This window comes from Triturus cristatus, chromosome 10, assembly GCF_964204655.1.
Source record: "Triturus cristatus chromosome 10, aTriCri1.1, whole genome shotgun sequence".
Classification (NCBI taxonomy): domain Eukaryota; kingdom Metazoa; phylum Chordata; class Amphibia; order Caudata; family Salamandridae; genus Triturus; species Triturus cristatus.
Genome location: NC_140593.1, coordinates 797,558,846 through 797,574,303, shown reverse-complemented (window position 1 = coordinate 797,574,303; position 15,458 = coordinate 797,558,846). Strand labels below are relative to the sequence as shown.

Here is a 15,458-nt window from a genome sequence, read left to right as displayed (position 1 = left end):
TGAGAGACTGATATAGATATTTACATATTTAAACATTACTCACTAGGATACACTTAATCAGTCAGTAATATAATCAATTTTTCAAAAAACAAATCATCCATTTAGACATTTATATACCCATTTATTCTTCCATCGACCTTGAGATATACATATATAAAACATATATAATTTTCAGAAAAACACACATTCACTGGATGATGTCATCAGTGATGTCATTTGAGATGTCATCAGTGATGTCATGAGTGATGTCACTGACCATGTCATGAGTGATGTAATATGTGACGTCATCAGCAGTGCATTGCGGGCGCGCGAGTTATAGTTAGCTGAACTAACTATAACGGGGGAATTTCTATGGTTTTGTACGAGTGAAAAGTCCAGCTAACTATATCGCCCCTGAAACCTATGGTTTTTTCAGTGAATATATATATATATATATATATATATATATATATATATATATTTATATATATATATATATATATATATTACCTACTGGCGGTCGCCAGTAGGTAGTTATAGTTAGGACCACGTTTCCATAGGAAAACCTCAACATTCTATTTTGAATAACTTTGGCGCCGGTCGACGAATCCTCGCGAATTTCTCAAAATAGGTGGGGCGCTACGCTCCGCTCCTACCCTGAAAGTCTCGGGGGGATTCGTCAAGCGGGGGCTGAGATAAAAGGGGGGTCCCAAAACGCGTTTTTCCCATGCATTTTTCCATAGGACCTTTAGAACGAGCTACAGCCCGAACGGCTGAACAGAATTACTAGAAATTTGGCAGAGAGGTAGTCCGTAGGTCAAGGAAGTGCCTTTTGTAGGTTTGGTGTAAATCAGTTCAGTTGATTTTGAGAAAATAGCCTTTAAATCAATATATATATCTGAGCCAGCTTACGGTACGCTTACCGTACGCTTACGGTAAGCGTACGGTGGCGTGCGCGAGCGCGATTCTGATTGGCTCTTAGATCTTAGTAAACATTCGAATCGGCCGAAACCAGGAAGCGGCGGCCGCCATTTTGTGTATTTCACTCTGAAAAAAAAGAGTGAAAACAAGGAAAGGGGGCAATGAGGAGAGTTACAGACCCCCTAACAATTGTAAGGGGGTCAAAGAAGGACAGAAAAGTACAAAAAAAACATTTATTGATTTTAAAAAAAATCACGGGGTACGCGTACGGTAAGCTCACGGTAAGCGTACGGTAAAAAAAATAAAAATAAATAAATGAAAATCAGATTTAAGAGTTTAGAAATTAGGGAGCTCTAAAAAGAGCTGTTGTGTTTATGGAGTCATTTTTTTAGTGGTACCTACAAGTAAGTACCGATGCAGAGTCTAAGGTTCAAGAGGAAGACTCTGTTCCCTTCATCATTGAAGTGCACACCATCTCCTCTATAAATGTCTTGCATGTCGTAACGCAAGTTGTTGTGGTAAATGGCACCCATACCATAGTCACGGAGGAAAGCAGAAACAGATTTGTTGACGTGCTTTCTTGCTTTGTCAATCTGTGGACAGAAATGATTGGACCAGTTCCATTTTTGCCTTTGGCATATGTTGGAAAACACAAAGGCAGTTTTAGGGAAAAGTGAAAACAGTTGTGCAAAGGTGTCCTTCATAAGCATTTCCAGACCTACCCCAGTCAAAGTGCCTAGGTCATTGCCACCACAGTGCACTATTATGAGGTCAGGGTGTTGGATTTGCATGAAGGATTTCACCAATGGCATCAATTGGTGCCACTTTAACCCTCTCTGACCAATCCATTTAATGTCTACATTTGGCAAAGCAAGGTCTCTCACCATATCTGTTTTCTCTGCAAACTTTTCACTCCAGAAGACATAGCTGTGCCCTACAATCCACACTGTGAACATCTTCAAAGGAGAACTGGATGCACTCAGGAGGTGTCTTTCAGTAGAATGGCAATATGAAAAGAAAGACAGTTTGGAAATGGAGGCATACATATTTTTTACAAAACAAAAAGAACTGATTGGCTGTTTCATACCATTCTAGAAAAAAAACTAGGCTGTATGTGAAAATTAATAGAAGCATGTTTTGTATTGGTACAAAAAAATGTGTAACCAAAGAACAGTACTATGGATTTGCAGTTAGGTTTGAAAAGTCAAGCACTCTTGCTCTGTGGAATTGAAACATTGTGTGTCGAACTTCTGACCTAACTGCACACAGCAGTGTTCCATGAGCTGTTGCTATGGTAGCAGGCAGAAGTCAAGTTGGGGGAAGGGTACTAGGCAGAAGTCAAGTTGGGGGCAGGGTACTTTTGGAAAAGGGTTGGTTTTCAACCAATAGAAATGTGTCATTACATTTGAAAAAAAGGGGGAAGCACTGAGATTTGAAACTTACATGTATATGTGTGGAAAAATAGAGGGAAAGTTTGCCATTATCTGGTTCTGCTGAGAGGAGAGAGGTGTACAGAACAGAGATCCTGGCTCTGATAATCTGCTGTTTGAGTGACACATTTCTTTCACAACTAACTAATTTTAAAGGTGAGTTTACAGTTTGAGAGGGGATGTATGTGGTAACTTAAGAAATGAATAATAGAAATGGGAATTGTTTTTGTTGTAGTTACACATGGTGGATTCATAATGTGTCAGTCTGTAAAAGAGATTTTCACTTGGCCCGAAAAAAAAAGAGCAGTAAGTGTGCTTTCAAATTGGCAAAGAAATTTCGTTTTGGCACTAATGTGAAAACATGACTCTGTGTGCATAGAAGAATTATAGGCAGAAATGTATTGCGTCTTGCTCTGGTGATTTCACAGTTGCAGTAGATGGAAAAGAGGAGCGAATATTTGGGGGAAGAAGCAGAGGTTTAGCACACACCCATGTGCTTGCCATGTATAGTCATGCACAGTAATTAGAAGCGAGTGGGGTTTTCAGGTTTAAGTCTGTAATGCAAATACATTCAGCATCACTAAGGCTGGTTGCCCCTGCTGGAGTGTAGGCAGTCACAGAGAATACACACGGTGGTGGTCTGAAAAAAAAACAGCTTGGACATGTGCATTTAAATAAATTTAAAAAAAAGGTTTCAGAATGTGTCAGTCTGTAAAAGTGATTTCAAAGTGTAAAAAGAGATTTTCACTTGCCCCCGAAAAAAAAAGAGCAGTAAGTGTGCTTTCAAATTGGCAAAGAAATTTCGTTTTGGGACTAATGTGAAAACATGACTCTGTGTGCATAGAAGAATTATAGGCAGAAATGTATTGCGTCTTGCTCTGGTGATTTCACAGTTGCAGTAGATGGAAAAGAGGAGCGAATTTTTGGGGGAAGAAGCAGAGGTTTAGCACACACCCATGTGCTTGCCATGTATAGTCATGCACAGTAATTAGAAGCGAGTGGGGTTTTCAGGTTTAAGTCTGTAATGCAAATACATTCAGCATCACTAAGGCTGGTTGCCCCTGCTGGAGTGTAGGCAGTCACAGAGAATACACACGGTGGTGGTCTGAAAAAAAAACAGCTTGGACATGTGCATTTAAATAAATTTAAAAAAAAGGTTTCAGAATGTGTCAGTCTGTAAAAGTGATTTCAAAGTGTAAAAAGAGATTTTCACTTGGCCCGAAAAAAAAAGAGCAGTAAGTGTGCTTTCAAATTGGCAAAGAAATTTCGTTTTGGCACTAATGTGAAAACATGACTCTGTGTGCATAGAAGAATTATAGGCAGAAATGTATTGCGTCTTGCTCTGGTGATTTCACAGTTGCAGTAGATGGAAAAGAGGAGCGAATTTTTGGGGGAAGAAGCAGAGGTTTAGCACACACCCATGTGCTTGCCATGTATAGTCATGCACAGTAATTAGAAGCGAGTGGGGTTTTCAGGTTTAAGTCTGTAATGCAAATACATTCAGCATCACTAAGGCTGGTTGCCCCTGCTGGAGTGTAGGCAGTCACAGAGAATGCACACGGTGGTGGTCTGAAAAAAAAACTGCTTGGACATGTGCATTTAAATAAATTTAAAAAAAAAGGTTTCAGAATGTGTCAGTCTGTAAAAGTGATTTCAAATTGAAAAAAGAGATATACACTTGCCCCCGAAAAAAAAAGAGCAGTAAGTGTGCTTTCAAATTGGCAAAGAAATTTCGTTTTGGCACTAATGTGAAAACATGACTCTGTGTGCATAGAAGAATTATAGGCAGAAATGTATTGCGTCTTGCTCTGGTGATTTCACAGTTGCAGTAGATGGAAAAGAGGAGCGAATTTTTGGGGGAAGAAGCAGAGGTTTAGCACACACCCATGTGCTTGCCATGTATAGTCATGCACAGTAATTAGAAGCGAGTGGGGTTTTCAGGTTTAAGTCTGTAATGCAAATACATTCAGCATCACTAAGGCTGGTTGCCCCTGCTGGAGTGTAGGCAGTCACAGAGAATACACACGGTGGTGGTCTGAAAAAAAAACAGCTTGGACATGTGCATTTAAATAAATTTAAAAAAAAGGTTTCAGAATGTGTCAGTCTGTAAAAGTGATTTCAAAGTGTAAAAAGAGATTTTCACTTGGCCCGAAAAAAAAAGAGCAGTAAGTGTGCTTTCAAATTGGCAAAGAAATTTCGTTTTGGCACTAATGTGAAAACATGACTCTGTGTGCATAGAAGAATTATAGGCAGAAATGTATTGCGTCTTGCTCTGGTGATTTCACAGTTGCAGTAGATGGAAAAGAGGAGCGAATTTTTGGGGGAAGAAGCAGAGGTTTAGCACACACCCATGTGCTTGCCATGTATAGTCATGCACAGTAATTAGAAGCGAGTGGGGTTTTCAGGTTTAAGTCTGTAATGCAAAAACATTCAGCATCACTAAGGCTGGTTGCCCCTGCTGGAGTGTAGGCAGTCACAGAGAATACACACGGTGGTGGTCTGAAAAAAAAACAGCTTGGACATGTGCATTTAAATAAATTTAAAAAAAAAGGTTTCAGAATGTGTCAGTCTGTAAAAGTGATTTCAAAGTGTAAAAAGAGATTTTCACTTGGCCCGAAAAAAAAAGAGCAGTAAGTGTGCTTTCAAATTGGCAAAGAAATTTCGTTTTGGCACTAATGTGAAAACATGACTGTGTGTGCATAGAAGAATTATAGGCAGAAATGTATTGCGTCTTGCTCTGGTGATTTCACAGTTGCAGTAGATGGAAAAGAGGAGCGAATTTTTGGGGGAAGAAGCAGAGGTTTAGCACACACCCATGTGCTTGCCATGTATAGTCATGCACAGTAATTAGAAGCGAGTGGGGTTTTCAGGTTTAAGTCTGTAATGCAAATACATTCAGCATCACTAAGGCTGGTTGCCCCTGCTGGAGTGTAGGCAGTCACAGAGAATACACACGGTGGTGGTCTGAAAAAAAAACAGCTTGGACATGTGCATTTAAATAAATTTAAAAAAAAGGTTTCAGAATGTGTCAGTCTGTAAAAGTGATTTCAAAGTGTAAAAAGAGATTTTCACTTGGCCCGAAAAAAAAAGAGCAGTAAGTGTGCTTTCAAATTGGCAAAGAAATTTCGTTTTGGCACTAATGTGAAAACATGACTCTGTGTGCATAGAAGAATTATAGGCAGAAATGTATTGCGTCTTGCTCTGGTGATTTCACAGTTGCAGTAGATGGAAAAGAGGAGCGAATTTTTGGGGGAAGAAGCAGAGGTTTAGCACACACCCATGTGCTTGCCATGTATAGTCATGCACAGTAATTAGAAGCGAGTGGGGTTTTCAGGTTTAAGTCTGTAATGCAAATACATTCAGCATCACTAAGGCTGGTTGCCCCTGCTGGAGTGTAGGCAGTCACAGAGAATACACACGGTGGTGGTCTGAAAAAAAAACAGCTTGGACATGTGCATTTAAATAAATTTTAAAAAAAAGGTTTCAGAATGTGTCAGTCTGTAAAAGTGATTTCAAAGTGTAAAAAGAGATTTTCACTTGGCCCGAAAAAAAAAGAGCAGTAAGTGTGCTTTCAAATTGGCAAAGAAATTTCGTTTTGGCACTAATGTGAAAACATGACTCTGTGTGCATAGAAGAATTATAGGCAGAAATGTATTGCGTCTTGCTCTGGTGATTTCACAGTTGCAGTAGATGGAAAAGAGGAGCGAATTTTTGGGGGAAGAAGCAGAGGTTTAGCACACACCCATGTGCTTGCCATGTATAGTCATGCACAGTAATTAGAAGCGAGTGGGGTTTTCAGGTTTAAGTCTGTAATGCAAATACATTCAGCATCACTAAGGCTGGTTGCCCCTGCTGGAGTGTAGGCAGTCACAGAGAATGCACACGGTGGTGGTCTGAAAAAAAAACTGCTTGGACATGTGCATTTAAATAAATTTAAAAAAAAAGGTTTCAGAATGTGTCAGTCTGTAAAAGTGATTTCAAATTGAAAAAAGAGATATACACTTGCCCCCGAAAAAAAAAGAGCAGTAAGTGTGCTTTCAAATTGGCAAAGAAATTTCGTTTTGGCACTAATGTGAAAACATGACTCTGTGTGCATAGAAGAATTATAGGCAGAAATGTATTGCGTCTTGCTCTGGTGATTTCACAGTTGCAGTAGATGGAAAAGAGGAGCGAATTTTTGGGGGAAGAAGCAGAGGTTTAGCACACACCCATGTGCTTGCCATGTATAGTCATGCACAGTAATTAGAAGCGAGTGGGGTTTTCAGGTTTAAGTCTGTAATGCAAATACATTCAGCATCACTAAGGCTGGTTGCCCCTGCTGGAGTGTAGGCAGTCACAGAGAATACACACGGTGGTGGTCTGAAAAAAAAACAGCTTGGACATGTGCATTTAAATAAATTTAAAAAAAAAGGTTTCAGAATGTGTCAGTCTGTAAAAGTGATTTCAAAGTGTAAAAAGAGATTTTCACTTGGCCCGAAAAAAAAAAGAGCAGTAAGTGTGCTTTCAAATTGGCAAAGAAATTTCGTTTTGGCACTAATGTGAAAACATGACTCTGTGTGCATAGAAGAATTATAGGCAGAAATGTATTGCGTCTTGCTCTGGTGATTTCACAGTTGCAGTAGATGGAAAAGAGGAGCGAATTTTTGGGGGAAGAAGCAGAGGTTTAGCACACACCCATGTGCTTGCCATGTATAGTCATGCACAGTAATTAGAAGCGAGTGGGGTTTTCAGGTTTAAGTCTGTAATGCAAATACATTCAGCATCACTAAGGCTGGTTGCCCCTGCTGGAGTGTAGGCAGTCACAGAGAATACACACGGTGGTGGTCTGAAAAAAAAACAGCTTGGTTTCATAATGTGACAGTTTGTTATACAGATTTTCACTTGCCCAAAAAAAAAGAGGAGTTTGTGTGCATTCAAATTGGCAAAGAAATTTCGTTTTGTGACTATTGTGAAAAGAAATGTAGTAATATATTTAAATACAATAAAGAATTTTTTTTTTAGTTTTTTTGCAGGTATTGCTGAAGAACAGTGAACAAAATTTAAGATGCCTACAAAATCTCGAGTTCAAAAAACGCTAAAAAAAAAACTATATTTGAGGACAACTGGAGGACCAAAGTTAGTAGAAGATGCTGATGTTGGGAAAAAGAAAAAATCTTCTGGTAAGCAAAAAAGACAATTCCTAAACAAAATATTGAAAACAAACAAAAATGTACAAAATGTCTGTTCTCGGAAAAATGTAACAAAACCTACAGAACAGCAAAAAATTGAGGATTTAGTTAATGCAAATATACCTTCTGCAATTGAAAAGTTTAACATAAACAGAAAAACAGCATTTAAAGAGATACGTAGAAAAATGTTTCAGAGAAGAGTTATGTCCAATTTGATAAAGGATATAAAGAAATATAAGCAAAAGGCTAAATATTATAAGAGAAAAAAAGAAATTGAAGCCATTGCAGCAAAGGCATTAGAATTAAAAAGGAAACTATTCATATTAATTTTGAATAGGATGCGTACATTAGATAAAATGGTTAATGTACTGAAATCACAAAGCAAAAGCAAAAGAGTAGTGAACAGAACAAATTTTTGTAAAGTGTTTTTAGGAAAGTGGATGCATAGCTCAAGTAGTGAACCTTTTTTTAATGAAGAGAGCTATTTTCAAAGTAATAGTTTGCTGCATGCAGTTGACACCAGAGGTCGTTCATACGAAGTAAAAAATGGTTGCATAATGGAGAAGGAGATAATGGTTCCAAGAGATGAGGTACAAGTGATGGCAGATGAGGCAATGGGGAGACGTCCTAAAGCCCCAGTGTACACTTGGAATTGTAGTAGTATTTGCACTGTGCGTCAGGAATCTATTGACAGATTTCGAGAGTTTCTAAGAGAATATAGTAAAAAAAGTGTAAAACAAAAGATTAAGGTGCTTCAAAGTCTGGATCCATGCAGAGTGAGAGAGAATACTGGTTTGCAGGGTCATTCTCTTGCTTGTCTATCTAGAAAAGTGTGCAATAGTGTTTTCCATCATTTTAGGATGCTGGCTGTTCATCATACTGAAATGAGAAAGTTTGTGAGACGGTTGTATTTTGCCAAAAGTCCAGCAATAAAGTTAAATGAATTGAATAGGGCTCTGTTCCGAGGAACGGTATCAGATGTAGAGAAGGTTGTTGATGAAATTCAGTTTTGTTACTTTGGTCCTGAACAAAACAGTGCAGAGAAGGACACAGTAAATGAGGCAGAAGTGGAAGAGAATGTAGAACCTTGTGTAAGTAAGACATTTAATGATCACATAACAAAATTTGCAATAGTCTCTAATGAAAGACCAAATGTTACTTGTATTTGTTGCCGCAGAACTCATTATAGAAAACAAACTAGGAATGTTGATCTCTACAGAAAGAGTGAAAATGAAGATAATTATAAGTGGATGGATTTTGCAACATATATATTTCTTGAAAATTGTTTTGAATTGGGTGAAGATCAGCGTATTTGTAAATACTGCTACAACAAGTTAGAGGAAAATAGAATGCCGACCAGAGCTGTACATAATAATTTAGAATTGGATGCTATTCCTGCTGAACTTTCTGAATTAAATACATATGAGTCTATACTCATTCAATGTGTTCATCCGTTCCAGACCATAGTACGTATGGAGCCCAAAACTGGTAAATTACCTCCTTCAGATTTAGTGAGAGGTTTAAAAGGTAGAGTGGTGTATTTGCCCTTGGATTTGAAAAAAAATATGGAAACTATTGATGCGGATACTTTGGAAACTGAACCATTAATTATTCTGGTTAATGGTGTACCTACAAAGAATAAGAAGATTTGGCAGGAGCTGGTAGATGTGCGGAAAGTACAAAGAGCAAATTTGTATTTGAAAAAAAATAACAAATGGTATGAATCAATTTATATAGTAGAAGAAGAAGAAGAAGAAGATTTACAAGGAGATACAGAAACACCAAGTGGACAAATTGAAAAAGTGGACAAGTCAAAGGAAGAAGAAATTTATGAACATTTTAGCATACATCCTCTCCATTCGAAAGAAGTTATGGGAGACAATATTGATCTCTTTCAGATGAAGAAAGCAAAAGGAAATCCCGTGAGTGTATGGGAGGAGAGCTTGGAAGCTCGATGTTTTCCCCAGCTGTTTCCTAAAGGAAAAGGAGGACGATACGATGAACGTCCGGAACAGATTCCAGCTTCTGAGTATCGGACTACAAGACTATATGCTGAAGATCCCAGATTTCGACAAAGTATCCCTTATTTGTTCCATCTTTTATTTGAAAGCGACTTGTCTGCACTGTCTTATGCAGTAAATCACATTTTAAAAAGTGGAGTACATTTACAAAATGTGTCTGCTAAGGATTTTATGGAGAAAGTGCAGCACCGAGATGATCATTTGGAAACACAACTGATCAATCTGATGGCTTGTCAGCGTGGGACAAATGAATATTGGTACCGACGCCATGGTGAACTAAAATGCATGTTACGCAATTTAGGAACACCAACATGGTTCCTTACCCTAAGCTGCGCCGAGTACGCTTGGGATGATTTACTGGATTTTCTACGAGAGGCCAATTCAAACATTGAAAACATCGAATACAAGACAGCAGGAGAACTGTGCTCATTGGATCCGGTTAATGTTTGCAGATATTTCAATCATAGATTTGAGGCTATGATGTCCTTCATCTGCAATAAAAAAAATCCACCCCTTGGAGAAGTAGTGGATTTCTTTTGGAGAAAAGAGTACCAGGCAAGAGGTGCTCCTCATATTCATATGCTGCTGTGGATCAAGGATGCCCCAAAGTTTGGAACAGATACTGATGAAGCAGTGTTATCTTACATTGAAGAATATGCAACATGTGCTATACCTAAAAGCACAGAAGAGTACAAGTTAAAGGAGCAAGTTCTACGTTTCCAAAGTCATCGGTGTGGAAAATACTGTCGACGGAAATACAAGAGCAAAGAAAAATACTACACTAAATGTCGATTTGGATTTCCTAGACCTGTTCTTACAAATGGAAGAGTCAACAGTTTTATGTCAGCTGTGAGACATACTATCACAAGAAAATCACCTAAGAATACCTACAACCTTAAAAGAAAAGAAGAATCAAAAAATATAAATGACTACAACCCAGTCATTTTATCCATGTGGAACGCTAACATGGATATACAGTATGTTGCTGACAATTCCATTGCTGTTGCTCGATATGTAACGTCTTACATTACGAAATCAGAAAAAACAGAATTGAAGGAAATGTGGGAAGAGATTTCTCACGAGAAGACTGTCAGTAAGAAGCTGTACAGTTTCAGTTTGAAGATGTTATCGCATCGAGAAATTGGATCCTACGAATGTTCAGATAGATTATCTTCTGCAAGTCTCTACTCGAAGTCAAGAAGAATAATTTGGGCAAGTTTAGGCCTTGCAGCAATGAGAAATCGGGTACTGAAATCTGTTGGAGAAATTGAATATTTGGCACAGTTCGAACCTGAAAGTACAGATATATTGAAAACAAACATGTTGGACACATATTATCCCAAGAGAAGTCATCATCTGGAGAACATGTGTCTCTATGAAGTGCTGCAGAACTACATTTATTCACGGAAAGCTGCAGAAGACATCAATAATGGAAAATATAAAGTCGTTGGTGAAGAAGGATGTTTGGTGAAGCAAACCAAAGGAAGTTTGATAAATCACCGGAAGCTGAGTTGCGACACTACCGACAAGAAAGAATTTTACTACTTGGCTCTTTTACAGTTGTTTAAACCATGGCGTTCAGAGGATGAACTACTGGGAGAATTCCAGAGCTATGAAGATTCTTTTAATGCTTGCAAAGACAGCATACAATGCAGTACATTCTCAACTTATCTGCAAATGTTAAATGAAGAAATTGAACAGGAAACTACAATTGCAGCAGAAATTGCTAGAGACAGTTCTCAGGACAGCCAAAGTTCAGGAACATACAGTCAAGATCCCCTAGGACAACCAATCGTTGAAAATGAAGCATCAATAGCCATGAATGAAGTGGAAACGGCTATGAATCAAGCTCAAGAAGCATTTATAGACTTAGAAAATTTGGAAAGACAACTGAATCAAGAGCAGCAACAAATTTATGAAGAGATCAAAAACAAAATTGATCACGGATTTCTACATGAAAAAAAAGAGTGCTCATGCACATCATTTCATCCAATCAGGATGTATGTAAGCGGACAAGCTGGCACTGGAAAAAGTTTCCTAATTAAAGTCATCAGAAGCTACCTAAAGCAAAAAACAGATTCTACTTTGTCTTGTGTGGTTACTGCTCCAACTGGGTTAGCAGCATATAACATAAAAGGAATCACCTTACATCGTTTGCTAATGTTACCAGTGGAGCATGAGAACAAAATACAATTCAACAAGCTAACTGGAGAAGCATGCTTGGAAGTTTCAAGAGTATTGAAGAAGATGCAAGTTCTCATTATTGATGAGGTGAGCATGGTATCAAACTTAATGCTTGCCTTTGTGCATTTAAGAATGCAGCAAATTTTGAAGACAGACTATGACGTGTTATTTGGTGGAAAACACGTCATCGTTTTTGGGGATCTTTTGCAACTTACTCCGGTTAAAGGACAACCAGTGTTTAATACTGTGACACATGAAGACACGAAGAAGTCATTGGGAAGCATCGGTAATACAAATATTTGGTCCTTCTTTGAGTACAAGGAACTTACAACTAATATGAGGCAAGCAAACGATGAAGAATATGGAAGTATTCTGAAAGATATCAGGATTGGACTACTCACAGAAGCTGGCAAAAAAGCATTACAGACTCGGCTGCTACATAATTTATTTCCAAAGGAAGAAATAGTTGCAGAGAAGATATACAAGAACATTGCAGAAAACAAAAGTGTCATCTGCTTAATGCCAACTCTACGTGAATGCTCAATATTCAATGAGGAGCTTTTGAAATTGGAAAAGGAAGAGATCATGAAATTGGAAGCAGTGGACAAAATTGAGGATGGAAGAATTACTGTCACAGTAACAGGCAAACTGAAAAATAAATTGGACTCACTAGAGAAGAACATCTCCAAAACAGCAGGATTAGAAAAAAATCTATATGTTTGCATGAACTGTAGAGTGTTTTTAAGGAGAAATTTGGATGTTGAAAAAGGCTTAGTAAATGGAGCGATGGGAAGAGTTGTGGGTTTTATTAATTATCAGAAAAAAGATGGAATTGAATGGTTAAAAATAAAATTTGATCAGATAGAGGAAGTTAAAGACATTTGTCGTTGTTCAGTTCGTTTCATGCTTGTGAAAGACTTATATGTACGTAGGAAGCAGTTTCCGTTTTCTCTAGCATATGCTGTAACTATTCACAAGTCTCAAGGATTGACTGTAGATTGTGCATTTGTGAACATTGGATCTAGTGTGTTCAAAGAAGGTATGGCATATGTTGCTTTGTCACGAGTCAAAACATTATCAGGTTTATTCATGATAGACTTCGATGACTCAAAAGTTAGTGCTGATACAAACTGTGTAAAGGAGTATAATAGATTAAGAAGAAGCTATGCTCCTCATTTAGGTCAGTATCCTGTGTTGGAGAAACGTGTAGTTTCTCGTAAAAGGAGAAATGAGAATATCTGTAATGAAGATGTAGAGAAGAGGAAAAAAAAGAGGAGTGATGTAATTGCAAGCAAAAAGAATAAGGAAAATGAAGAACAGGTTGTAGGATGTCATTTTGAAAATAGCTCTGGTGTCAACTGCTACGCAAATGTAGTGCTGAATGTTGCTTTTTATCTGGAAAGTTTGCAAGAGCAGATAATAATAAATCAGGGAAAAAGATTCTGTTCAGAGCTCAGTCTCCTTTTTCAAAAGCTGAGTAAAGATAAAACTCAAATAGAAAGTGCTACTGATATTAGAAAACTTTTAGATGTATGTTCAGGACGAACACAGTTTTCTCAAAATGAACAGCAAGATGCTCACGAATTTTTGATGTATTTTCTTCAGGTAGTGGAAGAAGAAGGAGTTCCCATTGACATTTTTTTTGGTCTCTCTTATAAATGGGAACATAGTTGTGATAATTGTTATAATATAAGTGGTTCTATTGTTGATAATGAAAGGTTTATTTATTTGACATTGCCAGAGAGTAAAACAGTCACTTTTGCAAACTTAGTTAAAGATGCTAATCATAGCATGAAATGTGGTGAGTGTAATTCTGACATGTTATCAACATTAATTTTAAGGGAATACGGACAGTATGTAATTTTAATGATGCAACGATGTAGAGCTGATGGATCAAAATTGGATACTTTAATAAAGAAGTTTACAGGACAGCAATTATCAATTTCAGGAAAAACTTTTGTAACTGTTGCAATAATTTTCCATGATGGACCTACTGTTACTTCTGGACATTACACAGTTTATCTAAAATGTGAAAAAGGATGGACACTGTGTAATGATTCCCAATTGATTTTCAAACAACGTTTGCCTTTTGATTTAGCAAATTCCTATCTAATCTTCCTGAAACCTAAATTTTAGAGAGACTTGGCAAGATCTGGACAAAATAATTTTACCATTTTACAGGATTACCATTGCAATTTTGTAGAAAAAAGATTTTTAAAATTATCATTTGGCCTAAAGGAAAGATAACCAATTGTAATGTGGACTTTTTAAATTTTTAATGCAATTTTGAAAAACCAATAATTTAGAGATTATCGGTAACTTCTGCACATTTTAAATTTTGGAATGTTATTGGACTGCCACTGGAAATTTTTTCAAAAATAATTTCAAAAATTACTATTTGGCCATGTGGAAAAGTAAGCAATTCTATTGTGGACTAAATAAATTATTCGAAAAATTTTCGTGAACCAAAATGTTACAGAGAATCGGTGAGATCTGGACAGATTAAACTTTAGAATTTTAATGGTTTTCCCTTGGAAATTTATTCCAGGGAAAGAATAAAAAATACTATTTGGCCTAAAGGAAATAAAATCAGATGTATTTTGGAGTTATTTGAGATATATTATTGTGAATGTACTTCTGAAACAAAAATATCAGACGGTATTTTAAAGAAAAAAGTATTGTTTTTAGATGACATTTTTTAAGAATAATATGCATTTCTGTAATGATAAGTTTAAGTGAGAAGAGATTCTGGGCTTTTTTAATACAATCTTTGAGATTGTTATTTTTTTTTGCCCGCTGTAAAATGATGAATGCAATTGCTTTCACAATTTATAGTGAAATGCAATATATTCTGAAAACAGCAAAAATAAGGCAAAAATATTTTTTGGGAAAAAATGTAAATATGTGTACTGTATTATAAAATGTTTTAAAAATATTAATACTTTTTTCTTTTTTTTCAGATCGATATAGAAAATTTTCGTAAACTACAACCATTTTAAAAACTATTTTTTAAAAAAACAAATGAATAAATATTTTTTTCAGTGAGTATGGTAAGTCAATAGTAATAATTGTAGTCTTTCAAGGACCTTGTAATGTGAAAAATGATTTTTAGTGTTTTTTTTAAAAAATAAAAAAAAGGTACGCTTACCGTACGCGTACGGTAAAAAAAAAAAAAAAAGTTTTTTAAAAAAAATGTAAAAAAAAGATGAAAGATAAGGTTGGCTCTTAAAAGAACCGTTGTGTTCATGCAGGGACAGAGGAAAGGAACCATGGGAAAATCATTCAAAGCTACAAATGTGCTGATCTATTTTGTTATTCACTAGGGAAACACTGGTCTCCCTATAACAAATTAGAGCTTTACAAAATGTGCAATGAATATCAACCTTCCGAAATCGAGGGTTCATTTCCAGAGGGCCAGCAAAAGGAGATTCTCCCCCCACAGATGAAGGGCTCACCTGACCTGCAGAAGAAGGAGTAAGCCCTGCAGGTGATGGTCCAGGCTGAGCTGCTGTGGATGTACTGGCTCGTCTTTCTGAAGAGTTACCTCCAAAAAGATGACCATGTGTCCTTCTGTGTACATCCTGGAGGTGTCTCTTCATGGTGTGATTCCCAAAGGAATACTTCCTGTTAGGATTACCTCTAGAAAGTACACGCTGACACAGCTTGCAAGTAACTAAGGGTGCATTCACCTTTTGCTGGCCTTCTGGAAAAGTAAAATAATCCCAAACATAAGAAGGTTTTACTTTCCTCGCTCT

General features: G+C 37.0%; 1 protein-coding gene across 1 annotated transcript; it reads left to right on the top strand.

Moving 5' to 3' along the window:
* The first annotated feature begins 2,032 nt into the window (after positions 1-2,032).
* LOC146790013 (uncharacterized) lies at positions 2,033-14,859 on the top strand. Its single transcript, XM_085630156.1, has 2 exons — positions 2,033-2,486; positions 7,332-14,859. Exon 2 carries the CDS (start codon positions 7,375-7,377, stop codon positions 13,837-13,839), a length of 6,465 nt encoding a protein of 2,154 aa, XP_085486282.1. The 5' UTR covers positions 2,033-2,486; positions 7,332-7,374; the 3' UTR covers positions 13,840-14,859.
* Positions 14,860-15,458: the final 599 nt, after the last annotated feature.